At 42.5% G+C, this 21056-nt stretch overlaps 1 protein-coding gene across 3 annotated transcripts in view; it reads left to right on the top strand.

The window, feature by feature from the left end:
• LOC137437053 (semaphorin-3D) overlaps positions 1 to 21056 on the top strand; it is a 191053-nt gene that overhangs the window by 54332 nt on the left and 115665 nt on the right. For 2 of the 3 annotated variants that reach the window (XR_013625010.1, XM_068131381.2), the window contains exons 4-6: positions 17483 to 17545; positions 19127 to 19246; positions 19803 to 19914. Coding sequence is in view for 2 of the 3 variants with exons in the window: in XM_068131381.2 (XP_067987482.2) it covers positions 17483 to 17545; positions 19127 to 19246; positions 19803 to 19914 (295 nt within the window). In the remaining variant the exon portion in view is untranslated. The remainder of the gene's footprint in view (positions 1 to 17482; positions 17546 to 19126; positions 19247 to 19802; positions 19915 to 21056) is intronic. The other variant, XM_068131382.2, reaches the window with a different exon arrangement.

Raw genomic sequence — 21056 nt, 5'->3', positions numbered from 1 at the left:
GCAATGATGGATTCCATGACTTTGCTGATAATTGGGAGCAGGCTGATTGGTCTGTAGTTGCAAGGATCTGTTTTTGCACCTTTTTTGTGTAAAGCGGTAATGTTAGCTGATTTCCAGGATGCTGGCAGATGACCTTGAGCAAAAGATAGGGTGAAAAGAACAGAGAGAGGGTGAGATAGAGCGGCAGAGCAGGATTTTAGGACCCGTGGGCTGATGCCGTCTGGTCCAGTTGCAGAATCAGAGTCGAGGTTTGACAAAAACTCCTCCACCTTGTCAGGAGAGAAGGACACAGAGTCCAGGAGCAGTTGGGTTCGACTGGGAAAGGAGGGAACAGAGAGAGATGGGTTTGGGACTAAGGATTTCGAGGCAAACACAGAGTTGAGGCATTCGGCTTTGTCACGTGCGATGTCAACTGTGTGGCCATTTGAGGTAAGGGAGGGGATGGAGGGGGAACAAACACCAGAAACGGATTTGACCAGACGCCACCAGGATTTGGAGGAAGGAGACAGGTTTGAGAGTTCATTCTTGAGTGAGGAGAGATAGTGCTTCCTGGCACTCCTGAGGGTAGACACACACTTGTTCCGAGCTTGGTGGAAGGAACTGAGATTTCCTTCAGTTGGATTAGCCTTCCAAGAGGCAAAGGCAAGTTGTTTCAGGGCAACTGCCTCACCACAAGATTCAGTGTACCATGGACGGGAGGAAGGGTAAGACAATTGAAGGCGAGATGGGATAAATCTGTGCATGAGAGAGATCAGTTTGCTTTGGAAGAATTCCCAGGAAGAATTGATGTCAGCGGCAGTGGAGATGGGAGAGCAATCCAGACGATTGATGGCTGCTTGAAGACCGTCCCAGTCGGCCTGAGTGAAATGCCAGACTCGACGACGCTGAGGAGGCTCTCTGAGAATGGCCAGAGAGATGTCCACTTTGACAAGCACATGATCAGAAGAACCGATTGGAGCAGAAGAAGAGCAGCAGACATTAGCAGGGAAGTTTGTCATAACCAAGTCTAGAAGAGAAGATACTCCATTGGCTGAGATCCGGGTCGGGAAATTGACAGATTGTGTCAATCCCAGTGAGTCACAGAAGTCCTTTGCTGAGATGCCATGACTAGTGAGAGAGGAACCCACACCCAACCAGGTGGCATGATGACAGTTGAAGTCACCACATATGAGGAAGAGAGAGTTGGGATGAGTGGATAGAAGTTGGTCCATGTTGTCAGACAGTGAAATGTAGATGGAGTCATCACTGTTTGGGGGACGGTACAGAACACATATGAACAAAAGGTGGGAGCGGAGAGGAAGCCGTAACCAGAGGTACTCCTGCGGGTGAGGAGGAAAGAGAGCAGTGCAAGGAGAGTGAGGAAGAGAGTTTTTGACAAAGATAGCCACCCCACCACCAGGCCGAGGCTCAGGTCTATCATACCGGAGGAGGGAGTAACCAGGAAGAGATATTAAGGAATCAGAGACATCTTGAAGGAGGAAAGTCTCTGTTAAGCAGATCAAGTCTGGATTGTCAGAAGCAACCTGTATGGAGAGATCAGTCAGGTTTGAGCGAAGGCCCCGGATGTTTGAGGTCCATACCGTTAATGAAGAGAGAGGGGGAGCATCGGGTACAGGACAGGGGAGGGGAGGAGTAGGGTAAGATGAAGGATGAGAGGGGGAGGTAGGGACAGCAGTCGATAGTGTTTCTGATGTTGCAGAAGAGTTCCAAGAAAGGGAAGGATGAGGAGGATGAAAGGTTTGCTGGTGAAGGGATGCGGCACAGTGAGGGGTTGTCCGAGGGGGGGCAGAGGATAGTAGAAGGTTTGGGGGGGTGGAGGTATGAGATAGAAGGGAGACGAAGTGGGGAGGAGGCAGCCCGGAGGAGGAGGGGGGAGGAGAGAGAACTGGAGAGGAATGGTATGGGGGGAGAATTGAAAGGGAGGGATTGGGGGGGAGTTTTGAAGGGGAGGAGTGAGGGGGGAGTTTAGGAGGGGAGGGGCAAGGGGGGAGTTTTGGAGGGAAGGGGAAAGGGGGGAGATCAGGAGTGGAGGGGCAAGGGGGGAGATTAGGAGGGGAGGGGCAAAGGGGAAGTTTAGGAGGGGAAGGGCAAGGGGGGAGTTCAGGAGTGGAGGGGCAAGGGGGGAGTTTAAGAGTGGAGGGGCAAGGGGGAAGTTTCGGAGTGTAGGTGCAAGGGGGGGGATTTGGATGGGAGGGGCAAGAGGGGAGTTTAGAAAGTGGATGATTAATGAAAGACGAACATTGATAACAAATTGGGTTTGTTGTGATTTTCAAGTTAGCAATCCGGTTCAGAACGATGGAGGAGGGATGGAATGAATGTGAATTTAGACCATGTAGTGAGGGAGACGTATAAGATATTGAATTTCTTTTTTTTGAAGTGGAATGAGTTGGAGAGGAAATTGAGAAAAGCCTTTTAAATAGGAAGAAAAACAGCGTGTTGTAATATACCACTGAATAAAAAACAGAAGGGGAAAGGTTAAACATATTTAAAAATATTTAAACAGAACTATGAACAATCTTATATGCACAAAAATACCAACGGGGGGAGAGCCGAGAGGGACCACCACGAGTCACGTGAACAGGGCAAACGGTGGATGGCAAGGAGATAATGGGGGTGGGGCGAACAGCACACCTGGACAGAAAATACAGGATGAGACAACAGTACACGTGGAGAAAATAAAATAAATGTTTTTGGTTTTTTTTTGTTTTTTGGGGGGGGTGGGGGGGTGGGGGGTGGGGATTTAGAACGTTAGACAGTATTATGTTCGGGGTAGAAGGGAAAAAACCAAGAGCCAAGCAAAACACACTTAAGTTAACAAAACACCGACGGGGGTACAACTACAAGGCCACACACGAGGAGCAGAAAACGATTAATTAATTACGAGTTACAGGAAATTCAAACCAAAACTAACTATAATCAAACAATATCACATGGACGATAAAATAACGAATTGAAATTTGACAATCTATCTGGGGAAATGGGGGAGAAACACGTGGTCGAAGAACGAACGAACGAACGAACGAACGAACGATTGGGTCATTCTGTAGGCGTTTCAGTAGTTTCTCTGACCGATAATTTGAGTTCTCATATCCATTCAGTTTCAGTTCCTCGACATAGAGCAAGCGCAAGGAAGAAAGCTGTAGAACTTTATTCTGCTGGATGACCTGGGTTTGAATGTGTTCCAGTACTGAGTTGAATGCCTTTTCATGGGCGGCTGACATGCAAGCCTGCTCCTTTGGTGCTTCGGCTCTGTGAATCGCACGCTCATAGTTGTAGAATGCTGTGCGGAAAGCTTTAAAACATGACGGATGGTGTTTGGCCTCACATGCAAAGAGGTCTTTGTTTTTCACCTTTCGATGGAGTCGATAGAGACCCATTTTCTCAGCCCGTGTTTCGATTTGCTCCCATGCATTTTCTTTGTTTTTAAAGGATGGGAAGGTTGTAGGCCTCTCAGTATTGCGATGAGCATCTTTGGTCTCAACTTTCTCACAAAATATACACTCTGGCGGGAAGATGGGTTCAGCAGAACCTCCTGGTTTACGAGGAGAGTGATGCCATGATGAGGTTGATGGCCCTGGTTCTGTATCATCTCCCAGACGATGAAAGTGGCGGACAAAGTGCTTATAACACTTGCTGTGATATCCTACTCTTTCTAGGTCATCAGGAAGAGTTGCCGGGATCTGATCACATACTGATTGCATACGACATGGGGAGTCATGCGGTTGGTTGAGACGTCTATCCCGGATCTTTTGAAGCAGTTGCAGTTTTTCTGAAGCAGATCCTTTAATTTTACGGAGGGGCGTGAAATCCCCATGATCAGACATGGATGGTACATGAAGGATGCATGTAGGAGGAGAGCTTAGGGCTGCAGGTTCTACACTCCGTTTTCTTTTGGGCATGCTTGCTGTCGATGTCTACCATCACTGTTAAATGACAAATAAGAAATCACGAATGATGTTAAAAGTGCCTGTGAAAGGAGGCTCTGAGTTTTCAGTGAGGTAACAGAGGTTCTGAGTCATGTTCTACACTAGGGTACTTTTTAGCTGACTAAACCATGTTTAGTGGCATCAAAAGTGCTAATAGCTAAAACATCTAAATTCTTCCACACTAACGTTAGCTATCTAGGCCAATGAAACATTGTGCTAAGTTACTGTAGCTAGCTCAGCTGTCGTGCCTCTTTCTGGTTCAATTCATATACAGAAGTCAACAGATATGTCTCATGTTTGGCATTAACAAAAGTTTAAGTTACACCGACATTAGGAACATACTGTACATAGATGAGGCTAGCTTTAACGTTAGCTAACATGGTGCTAGCTGGCTCAGCTGTTATTCTGCCTGTTTATGATTTCATGCAGAAACTGAAGTCAAGAGTGTGAGTAACATTATAGTTAGCATCTTACCTGGCTAGATTGGAGGATGAATACCAAGAACAACACACAGATGGAATGGAAGACTGAACTTTCAACTGAGGTATTCAATAACATCAACGTTACCAATTGATACGAGCGCGCGAGCGCGCATGTTACATGGATGGAAATGTAAAATGGCAGCTATAGCAGCACTAATTTGGATCTCTAGTCTGTCATTTCTGCACTGTGATTGGATAACATAAAAAAATATGTTTGGGAGTTAACAGCAGGAGTTGGTAGATTTTACGTGGGCTGGGTGAGAAACCTTTAAATAAGCAAGTGAAAATCTCTCGCAATACAAAGTCAATGGTGGGAAGAAAAGTTGAGTGGTACCAATGTTACTGCCAATGTCCCGCCACTATGCAAGACTCAGGAGCATCTTGTTGACATTTAACCTTGAAAATACCTGGGTTTAGACCCCTTATGTACCATGTTAAGTTATCTGCAGTATTAACGTATCCTTATCATTTGTAAAACTGATTATTTTGTAATTACAGCATTAATATGCATACTAGTATACCATAGACACATGTAATCATGTTATGAATAGTTCTATCATGATCTATGCCCTTCAAAACATGGGTCTAGACACCTTCATTTTTCAATTATCTGCAATATTGGCTGAGATATGTCAAAAATCGTTTTTTTGATAATGGCAGCAGTAATTTGCATAAAAATGGTATGTGGGACATTTTTTCAGCTTGGGGCCATAGCTAGTCATTTTCTACACATTTTTTCCAATCTAGAAACACTGATTAGAAGTATATCTCCGGGGGGTGCAGGGGGACCTAGTCTTCCTACTAGACTATTGTGACACAGGGAATTACCAGTGAACTGGTACTCAATTTGCCGACCTCGGAAGGATGACATGCTGAGTCAACAACCCCTGGCGTTAATTCAGCGATCGACCGGGATTCGAACCCAGGATCCCAAGCAGGCACCCTAACCGCTAAGTTCAACCTTGTGTTCAAGGAATTGCTGACGTTAACTCAGCTCATGATGCTGTCCTCAGTGCACAACCTGAGACTGTATCAACAACACCAGCTGCACTACATGATACGTACGATGAAGCCCAGGAAGTGTTTTCACAATATAATGGGGACTTTGATAAATGCGAATCAACCAGCGCACTCCGTAACGCCTAGAATCTCAGTGAAACATCTCTCTGCCCTGGCAAGCTGCCTCATCATCTGGCACATAATCTTGGATCCCTTTCGTTGCCCGGTCACGATCAAAGCTGCACTGAGCACGCGATTCCGGGAGGCCATTCTGAAGCCACTAGTTTGTACTGTTGGTGCCATCTTTTGGGTATACAAATGTAAAAAAACCAACTGAACCTGAATTCTGTATTGCCAAAGTCCATTCCGCAATTTGATCTGATTTTGGTCGAAGCTTCGCATTCATGGAGTCGCATTGGGTCATTAATGGTTCTACATTATGAAGGGTATCAAGTCCGATTCTGAAGGGGGAAAAAAAAGTAAAATGCAGGATTGTACAGCTCAAATATAATATATGTTCCATTACAAGGAACTTCAATGCAGGAGGCCATTAGGCCCAGCAAAGCCTGCGCTATATCATATGTGGTGGCTGATATATGGTCCATGCTCTATCCTTTTAAAATTGTGAGCGTCAAGCAAAGCTTGTAATACGTACCATTTTTAAAGTCTTTGGTACGACTCGGACCTACGTACGAACCGCCGACCTCCCAGTCTCGTGATCATGATTTTCCTTATTAGTCCCCTACCGGTGTACACTGGAGGGGACTATAGGTTTGCACACCGTCCCTCCGTCTGTCAGTCCGTCAGTCCGTCATGCAAAGAACAGTTTTCCGGACTTTTTTTCTAAACGCTTAATGCTAATGATTTAAAACTTGGCACATGGTTTCCTCATGATAAGTTACAGATCAAGTTCGAACTTCACGACGTTTCGATCATTTTAAACAAAGTTATCGCACTTTGAACTTTGGTAATTCTGATAATTCTGATGATCCCTAACTCAGTGCCATTTTAAGTTTTAATTTCCTTTAAAAACCAATTTCTCTGCAATAATTGGACCGATTGAGATTAAATTTTCACCATATGATGGACTCGGTCTGTAGAATATGATAATGGTAATTATGACGTCACAGGTCACATGGTTCGGTCGCCATATTGTTTTTCGTGAAAACACGAAAACCCCTTTTTCTCTGCAACGGCTGAACAGATCGAGGCCAAACTTTGCAGGCAGAATCGCATACCCATGACGAACAAAAAATTCAGCGAGCATCACGTCATGCATCACATGGTTTCAGAGTATGACGTTTTTAAGCATGAACCTTTAAAACCGAGCTCCTCCCTCATTTTTGATCCAAACGAGGGGAAACTTCACACATCTATTCAGCACGAAAATGCCCTTTTGGAATTTGCGATAGGGCACGTGGTTTGGCAGATATCGTTAATTAAACGAAAATATTTTAAAAAATGGATATCTTGTTTATTATCGAGTTCTCCTCAAGCCACACTGCGCGTCCTCAGCCTCGTCTCGCGAACGTCAACAGCGCATCAGCCCACGGGTCCTGACGGCATCAGCCCACGGGTCCTAAAATCATGTTCTTCCGCTCTTTCACTCCCTCTTTCTGTTCTCTTCACCCTCTCTTTTGCTCAAGGTCATCTGCCATCTGCTTGGAAATCAGCCAACATCACCGCTTTGCACAAAAAGGTGCAAAAACAGATCCCAGCAACTACAGACCAATCAGCCTTCTCCCAATTATCAGCAAAGTCATGGAATCCATCATTGCTTCAGATATGAAATCTTTCCTCTTCTCCAATGGCTTGATCTCTGATCATCAATTTGGTTTCAGACCTGGTCACTCTACTCTGGACATGCTGCTTCTGCTTTCTCAACAATGGATGGAGGTCCTCAACGCCAAACAGGAAATTAGAGCTGTCTCCCTTGACATTTCACGTGCCTTCGATACGGTCTGGCACCCTGCTCTGCTCACCAAACTCTCCTCCTTTGGTATCCATGGAAATCTCCACGCATGGCTGGCGGACTTCCTCTCTGGTCGTAGTCAACGTGTGGCCCTGAATGGGTTTCTCTCATCTCCTCTTCCTGTTCAGGCTGGAGTTCCCCAAGGTAGTGTTCTGGGCCCTGTGCTTTTTCTGGTCTTCATCAATGATCTCTCTGACTCTCTTGAAAATCCTCTCTATCTCTCTGCTGACGACTCTACTCTCTGTCGCTCCATTCCTCATCCCTCAGATCGGCAGTCTGCAGCCTCCTCACTCTCTGCAGACCTGGACAAAATCACAGACTGGGCAAACAAATGGAACATGTCTTTCAATCCTGATAAATCTCACACTCTTACGATGTCTCTCCGAAAAGACCGACTGGAAAACCCTCCCATCCACTTTCTGAATAATCCTCTCCAAGAAGTTCTGTCACTCAAGCTTTTGGGTCTCACTATTTGCCATGATCTTTCCTGGGAAAACCACATTTCAAATCTGGCCTCCAAAGCCAGTCGCCGACTGGGCATCCTCCGTCGTGCGAAGTCCTTCCTTGGCACACCTGAGCTCCTCACCACATACAAGGCTTTCATCCGCAGCTCTATGGAATACTGCTCTCCCCTCTGGTCTGGTGCTCCTGCCTCACACCTAGCCCGTCTTCACGCTGTTGAAACCAAAGCGTTCCGAATCATTGGAATCTCCCGCGATGAAGCTAACTGCGAGGGCCTTTCACTCACTCACCGCAGGCAGGTTGGTGGTCTTTCCGTCTTCTACCGACTCCTCTCTGGCCTTGCCCCCCCAGCCCTCTCTGGGCTTTGTCCCCCCAAATATTCCTACAGGTCGCACAAGATCTGCCTGCAACCCTCTTATGGTTAAACTGCCAAAATCAAGACTTTCTGCTCACCTTCACTCCTTCATTCCTCTTTTCTCCCGCCTCTGGAACAAACTCCCTCACTCTCTTCAATCCCACTCCACCCTCCAGGTCTTTAAAACAGCTGTTCACCACCATCTCTTATCCTCCCCCATCCAAAACCTTGGTCTTTTCTACCCCCGCTAATTTCACCCCAATACCACTTTTTTGAAATACCAACTTCTGTCCTGGAAGTCCTTGGTGTCCTTGTGTTTTATACTTCTCCCTCCCCCCCCCCCCTTCCCACGCCTCTTCCCCCCAAGCCCTCTCCCTTCCACACATCTCCCTGCTCTCAAATGTTGTGGTTGTGTGCTTCCCCTTCTCTCCCCATCTTGTCTTCCGCTCCCTCTTTTTGTATATTTTGTTTGTCTGGTTGATTTGTTTGTGAAATAAATGTTAGCTCTTTCACGAGCCTCGATTCAGTATACAAAAACAACAACAAAAAAAAAAACAGCGACATAGCTGGGCTTGTAAAACATTATAAACCACAAACACACACATTATTAGCTTTTTAAACAGTCGCTAATTCTGTTTATAACATTAAACAAAGAAATTTGGAGGAATCCCGACATCCATGAGGTAAGTTTTACTTACAGGACTGAGGGAAGATCTACTGTAATCTATATACACCACAAGGGTTGGAGTCGTGCTCCTTTACCAAGCAGCTAGCTCGCGCTTGCCAAGCCAGCCGTTCCTTAACGGTTTTGAATGGAGTGATTGCTCAAATGCTTAAACCACTTGGCGATCTCTCCACAAGAAACTTGGTAAATAAACACACCCAATGTTCTTCAGACCCGATCATAGAGAGACTGTAATCTATATACCCCAAAGAGGAATGACCCTTTCTGCAGCTCCCATAGTGAGCAGGTGTTTAAGCCGTAATGACATCATGTACGTAATGACGTGAGTATGACGGCCGGACACAAAACTTCCAATACTTTAATATATATAAGATATATATTTAACCTCCAGTAACGTTGATTAGTGTTACGATTAGATTTACTATAACAATAACGTCACGTTATTATTACGAAAATTATATTATTTTAAAAAAACCGAGGTGAATTCCTTACTTCTGCTTTTACACCGCTTCAATCCATCAACTTCCCATTCACGACATTGGGATTAAAGTGTTACGGTTATATTTACTATAATATTACTAGTACCCGACTGCAAAGCCGCAATGAGCCGGCGAAGCCAAAGCCTCTTGCCACTATTTTACCCATCACTGTGGCATCAGTAGGTTAGGTAGTTGGTAGTAGGTAGGTGTAGTAGGTACCGTACCGAGTTCAAAATGACACGATTTGCATTCTGGATGAGATTAAAATTTATAAAATTTCCTTCTTGATTAATTCGGTGAATTTCGTCTCAACTTCGGATATTTCCGGCCGTGAAAAACTATTCCCTACGGCCGCGAGATTTCTAAAAAATAATTCTTCGTCAATTTTAGAATATTTGACGCCGTTTTCAGCGTCCGAAATGTGGTGAAAAGCTTTTTTGAATTTTTTTTTCAAATGCTGGAATCTCATTGGTTCCGGTAATTGGTGACGATTTTCGTTGAAGATAACCAGGGCCCGTGTGGGCCCGGGGAACGAGGTTGGTCTTAAAGTATTTTAATTACAAATTAGAGGTGCATAAGATTGTGAATCAAACAAAGACGGGTGAAACAAACTCCTATTGAACTTTTTCGCAATTTTTTTTATGCATACTTCCGCATCCGGAAGATGGCGGCCTCCATTGAGTGATTTGGTTTTTGAAATATTTTTTCAAATGCTCGAATCTCATTGGTTCCGGTGTTTGGTGACGATTTTCGTTGAAGATAACCAGGCCCGTGCGGGCCCGGGGAACGAGGTTGGTCTTAAAGTATTTTAATTACAAATTAGAGGTGCATAAGAATGTGAATCAAAAAAAGACGGGTGAAACAAACTCCTATTGAACTTTTTTCAATTTGTTATGCATACTTCCGCATCCGCAAGATGGCGGCCTCCATTGAGCGATTTGGTGCATCAAAGCTTCGAAATTCTCACGGGATCCAGCAAAATCTGGCTTTTCAACATCATACGTACGCGTTCATTCACAACACCGGCTTCGCCGGCTATTATTACTACAAAAACGATACTACTGAAACGATACCACTGTATTAATAAACCTGGGTTTAATTTGTCCGAAGCAGACGGTGAGTCATAAAGCCTAAGGCCTATACATACCTAAGGATTTTTGAAGGATTTTGCCCAAGATGGTAACCGAGTTGTTAAATGATGTTGTTAGATGGTAACCGCCAGGGGTTGACTAAACCTGTTATCCTTCCGAGGTCGGCAAAATGAGTACCTGTACCAACTCAATGGGTCCTCGCTCAAGGAGGTTGGTGGCAGGATTTGCACTCCTGCCACCTCATTCTGTAACACACACAGTCACACAGTGGTCTGTGTCGGGATTGTGCAGAGGTGTCGTCCAAGGACGCAGCGACGTGCTGATCCAGCGCATGCTCCCCTACGACGACGACGAACATGTTGCCAAGAAGGAGTGAGTGAGCAAGAGTGAAGAGGAATGAGTTAATTTCTTTACTCTGCCTGGCAATCAAACTAAATTGAAAATCATTCCAAACAAGAAACTTACTGTTTTTAAGGACGTCATAAAAGACACATACGACATGAATAACTAACGTAATGTGTTAGATAGGGTCATGTAATATGATTAGCATCGGTAACACGATATCGTAACACGGATTTTGCCCAAGATGGTAACCCCACTTGGGAGAGAAAGACTAATGTAGTCGCTGCAACCTCCATTATGTGACCCTTAATCCTCCTGTCAAGTTCCATGAAGATTGAATAAGTATAACGACTGAATTTATCATGGTCAGACAGACAGACACCAAATTGCATATATTATTCTGATTCGATACATTATCGTCTGCAGTAATTGGATTTGCTGACAGTAGAGAAACTACAAATCAAATCTGGGTCAATAAACAGGAAGTAAGTTCAGTACACACCTCCGTCATTCTTGGTCAACAGACAAGAGGTAAGTTTTGTGCAGGCCTCCATCATTGTCTTGGTCAATAGACAAGAAGTAAGTTTTGTGCAGGCTTCCATCATTGTCTTGGTCAATAGACAAGAAGTAAGTTTTGTACAGGCTTCCATCATTGTCTTGGTCAATAGACAAGAAGTAAGTTTTGTGCAGGCCTCCATCATAGTCTTGGTCAATAGACAAGAGGTAAGTTTTGTGCAGGCCTCCATCATAGTCTTGGTCAATAGACAAGAAGTAAGTTTTGTACAGGCCTCCATCATTGTCTTGGTCAATAGACAAGAAGTAAGTTTTGTACAGGCCTCCATCATGGTCTTGGTCAATAGATAAGAAGTAAGTTTTGTGCAGGCCTCCATCATTGTCTTGGTCAATAGATAAGAAGTAAGTTTTGTGCAGGCTTCCATCATTGTCTTGGTCAATAGACAAGAAGTAAGTTTTGTGCAGGCTTCCATCATTGTCTTGGTCAATAGATAAGAAGTAAGTTTTGTGCAGGCCTCCATCATTGTCTTGGTCAATAGACAAGAAGTAAGTTTTGTGCAGGCTTCCATCATTGTCTTGGTCAATAGATAAGAAGTAAGTTTTGTACAGGCCTCCATCATTGTCTTGGTCAATAGATAAGAAGTAAGTTTTGTGCAGGCCTCCATCATTGTCTTGGTCAATAGATAAGAAGTAAGTTTTGTGCAGGCCTCCATCATTGTCTTGGTCAATAGATAAGAAGTAAGTTTTGTACAGGCCTCCATCATTGTCTTGGTCAATAGACAAGAAGTAAGTTTTGTGCAGGCCTCCATCATTGTCTTGGTCAATAGATAAGAAGTAAGTTTTGTACAGGCCTCCATCATTGTCTTGGTCAATAGACAAGAAGTAAGTTTTGTACAGGCCTCCATCATTGTCTTGGTCAATAGACAAGAAGTAAGTTTTGTGCAGGCTTCCATCATTGTCTTGGTCAATAGATAAGAAGTAAGTTTTGTGCAGGCCTCCATCATTGTCTTGGTCAATAGATAAGAAGTAAGTTTTGTACAGGCCTCCATCATGGTCTTGGTCAATAGATAAGAAGTAAGTTTTGTGCAGGCCTCCATCATTGTCTTGGTCAATAGACAAGAAGTAAGTTTTGTGCAGACCTCCATCATTGTCTTGGTCAATAGATAAGAAGTAAGTTTTGTACAGGCCTCCATCATGGTCTTGGTCAATAGATAAGAAGTAAGTTTTGTGCAGGCCTCCATCATTGTCTTGGTCAATAGATAAGAAGTAAGTTTTGTGCAGGCCTCCATCATTGTCTTGCTCAATAGACATGAAGTAAGTTTTGTACAGGCCTCCATCATGGTCTTGGTCAATAGACAAGAAGTAAGTTTTGTGCAGGCCTCCATCATTGTCTTGGTCAATAGATAAGAAGTAAGTTTTGTGCAGGCCTCCATCATTGTCTTGGTCAATAGATAAGAAGTAAGTTTTGTACAGGCCTCCATCATGGTCTTGGTCAATAGAAAAGAAGTAAGTTTTGTACAGGCCTCCATCATTGTCTTGGTCAATAGATAAGAAGTAAGTTTTGTACAGGCCTCCATCATTGTCTTGCTCAATAGACATGAAGTAAGTTTTGTACAGGCCTCCATCATGGTCTTGGTCAATAGATAAGAAGTAAGTTTTGTACAGGCCTCCATCATTGTCTTGGTCAATAGATAAGAAGTAAGTTTTGTACAGGCCTCCATCATTGTCTTGCTCAATAGACATGAAGTAAGTTTTGTACAGGCCTCCATCATTGTCTTGGTCAATAGATAAGAAGTAAGTTTTGTACAGGCCTCCATCATGGTCTTGGTCAATAGATAAGAAGTAAGTTTTGTGCAGGCTTCCATCATTGTCTTGGTCAATAGATAAGAAGTACGTTTTGTACAGGCCTCCATCATTGTCTTGGTCAATAGATAAGAAGTAAGTTTTGTACAGGCCTCCATCATTGTCTTGCTCAATAGACATGAAGTAAGTTTTGTACAGGCCTCCATCATGGTCTTGGTCAATAGAAAAGAAGTAAGTTTTGTACAGGCCTCCATCATTGTCTTGGTCAATAGATAAGAAGTAAGTTTTGTACAGGCCTCCATCATTGTCTTGCTCAATAGACATGAAGTAAGTTTTGTACAGGCCTCCATCATTGTCTTGGTCAATAGATAAGAAGTAAGTTTTGTGCAGGCTTCCATCATTGTCTTGGTCAATAGATAAGAAGTAAGTTTTGTACAGGCCTCCATCATTGTCTTGCTCAATAGACATGAAGTAAGTTTTGTACAGGCCTCCATCATTGTCTTGGTCAACAGACAAGAAGTAAGTTTTGTGCAGGCCTCCATCATTGTCTTGCTCAATAGACATGAAGTAAGTTTTGTACAGGCCTCCATCATGGTCTTGGTCAATAGACAAGAAGTAAGTTTTGTGCAGGCCTCCATCATTGTCTTGGTCAATAGATAAGAAGTAAGTTTTGTGCAGGCCTCCATCATTGTCTTGGTCAATAGATAAGAAGTAAGTTTTGTACAGGCCTCCATCATGGTCTTGGTCAATAGAAAAGAAGTAAGTTTTGTACAGGCCTCCATCATTGTCTTGGTCAATAGATAAGAAGTAAGTTTTGTACAGGCCTCCATCATTGTCTTGGTCAATAGATAAGAAGTAAGTTTTGTACAGGCCTCCATCATTGTCTTGGTCAATAGATAAGAAGTAAGTTTTGTACAGGCCTCCATCATTGTCTTGGTCAACAGACAAGAAGTAAGTTTTGTACAGGCCTCCATCATTGTCTTGGTCAATAGATAAGAAGTAAGTTTTGTGCAGGCTTCCATCATTGTCTTGGTCAATAGATAAGAAGTAAGTTTTGTACAGGCCTCCATCATTGTCTTGCTCAATAGACATGAAGTAAGTTTTGTACAGGCCTCCATCATTGTCTTGGTCAACAGACAAGAAGTAAGTTTTGTACAGGCCTCCATCATTGTCTTGGTCAATAGACAAGAAGTAAGTTTTGTACAGACATCCATCATGGTCTTGGTCAATAGACAAGAAGTAAGTTTTGTACCGGCCTCCATCATTGTCTTGGTCAATAGACAAAAAGTAAGTTTTGTACAGACCTCCATCATGGTCTTGGTCAATAGACAAAATGTAAGTTTTGTACAGGCCTCCATCATGGTCTTGGTCAATAGACAAAATGTAAGTTTTGTACAGGCCTCCATCATTGTCTTGGTCAATAGACAAGAAGTAAGTTTTGTACCGGCCTCCATCATTGTCTTGGTCAATAGACAAAAAGTAAGTTTTGTACAGACCTCCATCATGGTCTTGGTCAATAGACAAAATGTAAGTTTTGTACAGACCTCCATCATGGTCTTGGTCAATAGACAAAATGTAAGTTTTGTACAGGCCTCCATCATGGTCTTGGTCAATAGACAAAATGTAAGTTTTGTACAGGCCTCCATCATTGTCTTGGTCAACAGACAAGAAGTAAGTTTTGTACAGGCCTCCATCATGGTCTTGGTCAATAGACAAGAAGTAAGTTTTGTACAGGTCTCCATCATTGTCTTGGTCAACAGACAAGAAGTAAGTTTTGTACAGACATCCATCATGGTCTTGGTCAATAGACAAGAAGTAAGTTTTGTACAGGCCTCCATCATTGTCTTGGTCAATAGACAAAAAGTAAGTTTTGTACAGACCTCCATCATGGTCTTGGTCAATAGACAAAATGTAAGTTTTGTACAGGCCTCCATAATTGTCTTGCTCAATAGACAAAATGTAAGTTTTGTACAGGCCTCCATCATGGTCTTGGTCAATAGACAAAATGTGTAAGTTTTGTACAGGCCTCCATCATTGTCTTGCTCAATAGACAAGCAGTAAGTTTTGTACAGGCCTCCATCATTGTCTTGATCAATAGACAAGAAGTGAGTTTTGTACAGGCTTCCTAAACTGTCTGTGGAGATGTATATCCATTTCCATCGTCAGCAATGGCTGGATCTCCAATTAGTCCATCGGCATAATTTTTGCAGATAAACAAATCTCTTTCCATTTTTTTTTTGTTCATTTTCATTTTGCGATGTCCATCATTCTCGTGAGTTCCTGTAGATTAGCATGCAATGTACAGTATCGTTTTCTAAGTGAATGGACAAGGGTTTTCATTGCCACGCAGCCAAATAATACAGTATTCAGCACAATATGGAATACGATACAGTAGAATCAATAACTCCAACTTACCAAGGGTCTATTGCAATTGGCTAAGGACAGTGTACGTAGGGCCCTATGTAATCAAATTGCCAGATTCAAATCAGCAAGAGTCAACTGCATACCAAGACATACTCGTAGTGTCATGTTTTGGAAAACTTTGTTTTGATGAAACCTGAGAGATACCCTTAAAGGAATTTCATGCCTTTTATCAGCTTGTAAAACTCTCCTGAGTTGGGTTATAGCCCTCACCATAAGTAGTGGTGACATTTCCAGCTAACAGGAAGTATTTGAGCTGCAGGCCTCGGCATGCCTGCCGATTCAACGTAACCCTGAAAATAAATGGATTGCAGAAAAGATATACTACATGACCAAAAGTATGTGGACACCCGAACATCACACATCTCATTCCAAATTCATGAGCATTAATATGGAGTTGGTCCCCCCTTTGCTGCTACAACAGCCTCCACTCTTCTGGGAAGGCTTTCCACTAGATGTTAGAACATTGCTGTGGGGATTTGCTTCCATTCAGCCACAAGAGCATTGGAGAGGTCGGGCACTGATGTTGGGCGATTAGGCCTGGCTCGCAGTTGGCGTTCCAATTCATCCCAAAGGTGTTCGATGGGGTTGAGGTCAGGACTCTGTGCAGGCCAGTCAAGTTCTTCCACACCGATCTTGACAAACCATTTCTCTATGGACCTCGCTTTGTGCATGGGGGCATTGTCATGCTGAAACAGGAAAGGGCCTTCCCCAAACTGTTGCCACAAAGTTGGAAGCACACAATCGTCTAGAATGTCATTGTATGCTGTAGCGTTAAGATTTCCCTTCACCGGCACTAACTGGCCTAGTACCATGAAACCATGAACACTAACCATGAAACCATGAAAACTAACCATGAAACCATGTACTAACTAACCATGAAAAACAGCCCCAGACCATTATTCCTCCTCCACCAAACTTTACAGTTGGCACTATGCATTCAGGCAGTTGTGTTCTCCTGGAATCCGCCAAACCCAGATTTGTCTGTCGGACTACCAGATGGTGAAGCGTGATTCATCACTCCAGAGAACGTGTTTCCACTGTTCCATAGTCCAATGGCAGCGAGCTTTACACCACTCCAGCAGATGCTTGGCATTGCGCATGGTGATCTTAGGCTTATGTGCGGCTGCTCAGCAATGGAAACCCATTTCATGAAGCTCCCGACGAACAGTTGTTGTGCTGATGTTGCTTCCAGAGGCAGTTTGGATCTCAGTAGTGAGTGTTGAAACCGAGGACAGACGACTTTTATGCGTTACGCACTTCAGCACTCGGCGGTCTCGTTCTGTGAGCTTGTGTGGCCTACCATTTTGTGGCTGAGCTGTTGTTGCTCCGAGACGTTTCCACTTTCCAATAACAGCACTTACGGTTCACCGGGGCAGCTCTAGCAGGGCAGAAATTTGACGAACTGACTTGTTAGAAAGGTGGAATCCGATGACGTTGCCAAGTTGAAAGTCACTGAGCTCTTCATTACGGCCCATTCTACTGCCAATGTTTGTCTTTGGAGATTGCATGGCTGTGTGCTTGATTATATATACCTGTCAGCAATGGTTGTGGCTGAAACAGCCGAATCCACTAATTAGAATGGGTGTCCGCATACCTTTGGTCATGTAGTGTATTTAATCTCTATCTGCACTATGCATGCATATAATCTTCCAACATAATATGCTGGAAGAGATGGTTGCACATTCAGATGATTCTTCAAAACAAAGTTGTCTCGACATTTATATTGTGATGAGTAATAGGAATAGACAGCCACAAGTCATGATGCATTCTGTGCCAACATTGTGGTTTTCATCCATTTGTCATTTGTATGCTCCCAATACATCGAGGCTAGACTTTGAACGTTTCCCTGTTAAATTAGTTAAAACCTGTGATTTAACTGATATTTTTTAGACTTCATCCTGAACTTACCAAATCATCAGCAATTTCAATGCTGTCTATATGTATTGCAGTTGCCGTGGCGTCCTTCACCCAAACAGTTTGAGCACTGTGTGTTGGCTGGCAAGGACGCAGAAGTAAGTGAACAAGAACAAACATAATACAAAGAATTATCTTCATCAAGGTCACATCACTCATTGTAATGCTGTACAAAACCCATCACTTGTGTTTGATGATCATGGCAACAAAAGGAGATAAGGGGTGAGTTGACTTCAACTGTTCCTTCTTTAGCATGACAGAAAAAACTAGAATGACACTCGGTGGAGTGCATACCTCCACCAGGCTGCACAGATTACGTTTTGTATCCCACTGATAAACCAGATCTGCATCCAGACATTAACCAAAATCTAATCGGCTTGTTCTTATCAACTACCTCTCATCCACCAAGTTTTATCATAATCCATCCACAACTTTTTGAAATTTCAGGCTATACATAGTTTTTGGCCCAATCTCTCAATGGTGAAGAATCAATGAAATATTCTCATATCCGGATCAAGGTCTGGATCTTCACAATAATTAAATCAATTTGTCAGTGTCGCACACCCAACCTGTCCACCAAGTTTGCTCTGAATCCATCCACAACTCCAGATCTGGATCTTCACCAAAATTGAATAAATTTGTCAGTGTCGCACACCCAGCCTGTCCACCAAGTTTCCTCTGAATCCATCCACAACTCCAGATCTGGATCTTCACCAAAATCGAATGAATTTGTCAGTGTTACACACCCAAACTGTCCACAAAGTTTCGTCTGAATCCGTTCACAACTTTTTGAGATATCCTGCTCACAAACAGACAAACAGACAAGAAGGCGTCAGGCAGTCGCTTGTAAAGTATGAGGAAAATCGAGAGAATTAATAATTGATTGATTAATTAATAAATTGTGTAATAAAATAAATAACTAGTAATCGTAAAATAATTCCTTCATTCATTAATTAGCTAATAGCATAGCTAAACCACCACTGTTTCATCCGCATCTGTATCTTTTTGAAAATCAAGTAATTAATCAAATGATTAAATAAATAATCAAGGAATTGATTAATCAATAAATCAAAAATACCCTTAACAGCCAAATCATTCGGGCACTGTCGTGTCCAAATATCAGCTTCCCAGCTCAAACGGTGCCTCAGATATTGCCCAGATGAGAAAGGAAATAAATAAGGACTTAATAAATCGATAATAATTAATCAATATCATTTTTGCCAAAGCACTTGTCCACTATTGTGCCCAAATTTCAGCTTCCTAGCTCAAAAGATGGCTGAGATATCGCCTGGACAAACTAACGAGAGAATCTTGACCTTTGACCTTGACCTTTGACTTGTATCGTCAAAATACATTGACAGCCTCACTTCACAAAGATAGCTGAACGTATTCGCGAGTTATCACACTCACAGACAAACAAATAAACATACAAGCAAACAAACGAGACAGACCGACGTATGACAAAAATGTTGAATTTATTTTTGAATTTATGTTTTTTAATCATTATAATAAATGTATATACGTATATATATATATATATATATATATATATATAAATGTTTATTTATTTAATTATTATTTTTTAAAAATAAAAATATTTATTTATTTAATATTTTTTGATTTACATTTTTTTATTTTATAAAAATATTTCTTAATTTGTTTTTATACGTGTGTGACAGACGGAGTGCGCCAACTTTGTCAGGGTTGTAGAACCTGTCAACACAACGCATATGTATGTCTGCGGTACTGGAGCTTACGATCCCACATGTGCCTTCCTGGACACCAGGATCACAGCACGGGTAGGTTACATTACGCATTACATAGTATACCGATCCCGATATGAAAATGCAGGGCATACTATTATTATTTATTGGGGCACTGGCAGATTTAAATAGCATGTCATTCTGCAAGCTCATATTCTCCCTCTGTGATGGAAATGGCATTGATATATCTGACTCCAAAACATGGTGGAAGCAGCTTCATCAATTTAGAGTTTGTGTGTGCGTAAAAAAGCATAATGCACACAAGTCAAATGAATTATTTTATGAGACTTGTGTTTGTGTGAAACCACGGATTGTGACTTCTGGAAGTTGTGTGACTTGAAACACAATAAGAAATATACATTATTCCATTCTGAGGAAATGCTATCTCTGCCCTGCCATTGTTAGTGTTAAGACAAAACAAAAAGTAGGCCTCGTCTACAGTTGTTTTTCTCAGCTTGAAGTTGATCGTTCTTACAAAGTACAAGTTTACAGCTGTGCAAACCACAAGCCTTTTCCGCAAATGGTCGTGTCAAACCAGTGGGAGGTCTGCGGAATGTAAAGTAAAATATTGTTCATGTGGAATGTGTGACAGACCATGATGTTCTCGCAGGCAGCGACCGGTCCTCCTCGTCTGGTCCACTTCGAGTCTGGCAAAGGTCGATGTCCATATGGCCCCCGGCAGCCCCTGGCTACTGTCATTGCAGGTGTGCTCCCACTACAATGTTTCACCTGTTCAAGTGCAACAACATAAAATGCAGCTTGCCTCTTCTTTTGGCATTCTCATATGTAGTGTTTGCTAATTTTTAAAGCATTTCAAATACCTTCCAGCAAGAAAAGTTAAATTAATTTGGATTAGGTTTCTGGCAAATACAATGTTTACTTGATTTTCCAACAATTTCATCGTGTTTTTTCCTGGCATTTCAACAAGTTTTATTTTGTATATTTCCATTTTTCATTGTCATCAACTTTTTTGTCCTGTTTTTTTTAAATCACTATATTCCCACTTTGAAAATGCAGGATTAGTCACAAAAATTTCCCTGATTTTAATTGCTTATGAAATCTGCTATTTTTAATGCAAGACCATATCATTTAGAATTTAGATGATACATAAAGTTTATTTGATTATAACAAATGTTCGTAATATCCTCCTCTAAGTTGCTCACAATTACAAATATCACCTGGTGTTGGCCTAATGGTTAGGGTGGTGGGCTTGGGAGTTCGAATCCCGTTGAATTAATGCCAGGTGGGGTTGACTCAGCCTGTCATCCTTCCTTGGTGGCAAAATGAGCACCAGATAACTGGTTATATAGAGAGGTATTGCATCAGTGGCAGATGCACCTACTGAAAATGATGCAACCAGCATCTGGGTGGCTGCGCATGATCCACCCACCACCCACACTTACAGATAATATGTATGGAATAGTTTCTGACGACAGACTGGTGTGTTTGACGTGAGACTCTGGAAATAACCTTCGTTACAGCATCTTTGAGTTCAGGAATGTTCATTGAGTTATCTTTGAAAACATTTTCCTGAACTAAATGTAAAGGTGAGAGGCCAGGACATCTTAGCAGCCAAAGGAATCCAGATTGGTGGGAAATTAATCTTCCAGGAAAGTGAGTGTTGAGCCACTGCATCCAATCACCAGGAACATTTCTCACGCGACTCCAGAAAAACGTGTTCAACACCTGTACGTAACATTGCACATTAACAGTCACGCCTTCCACGGTTTCCTGATCTTCAGAAAAATACGCACCATAAATCCAATGATGACTGAGATCACAACATATCATTTTTGTGGAGTGGAGGTGTAACTCAACAGAGTGGGCTTGTTTCTCCATGCAACAA

The sequence above is a fragment of the Myxine glutinosa genome, chromosome 11 (genome assembly GCF_964187855.1).
Source record: "Myxine glutinosa chromosome 11, kmMyxGlut1.1, whole genome shotgun sequence".
Classification (NCBI taxonomy): domain Eukaryota; kingdom Metazoa; phylum Chordata; class Myxini; order Myxiniformes; family Myxinidae; genus Myxine; species Myxine glutinosa.
The sequence above is the reverse complement of the archived record's forward strand: the minus strand, read 5'-3'. Positions and strand labels throughout refer to the sequence as shown.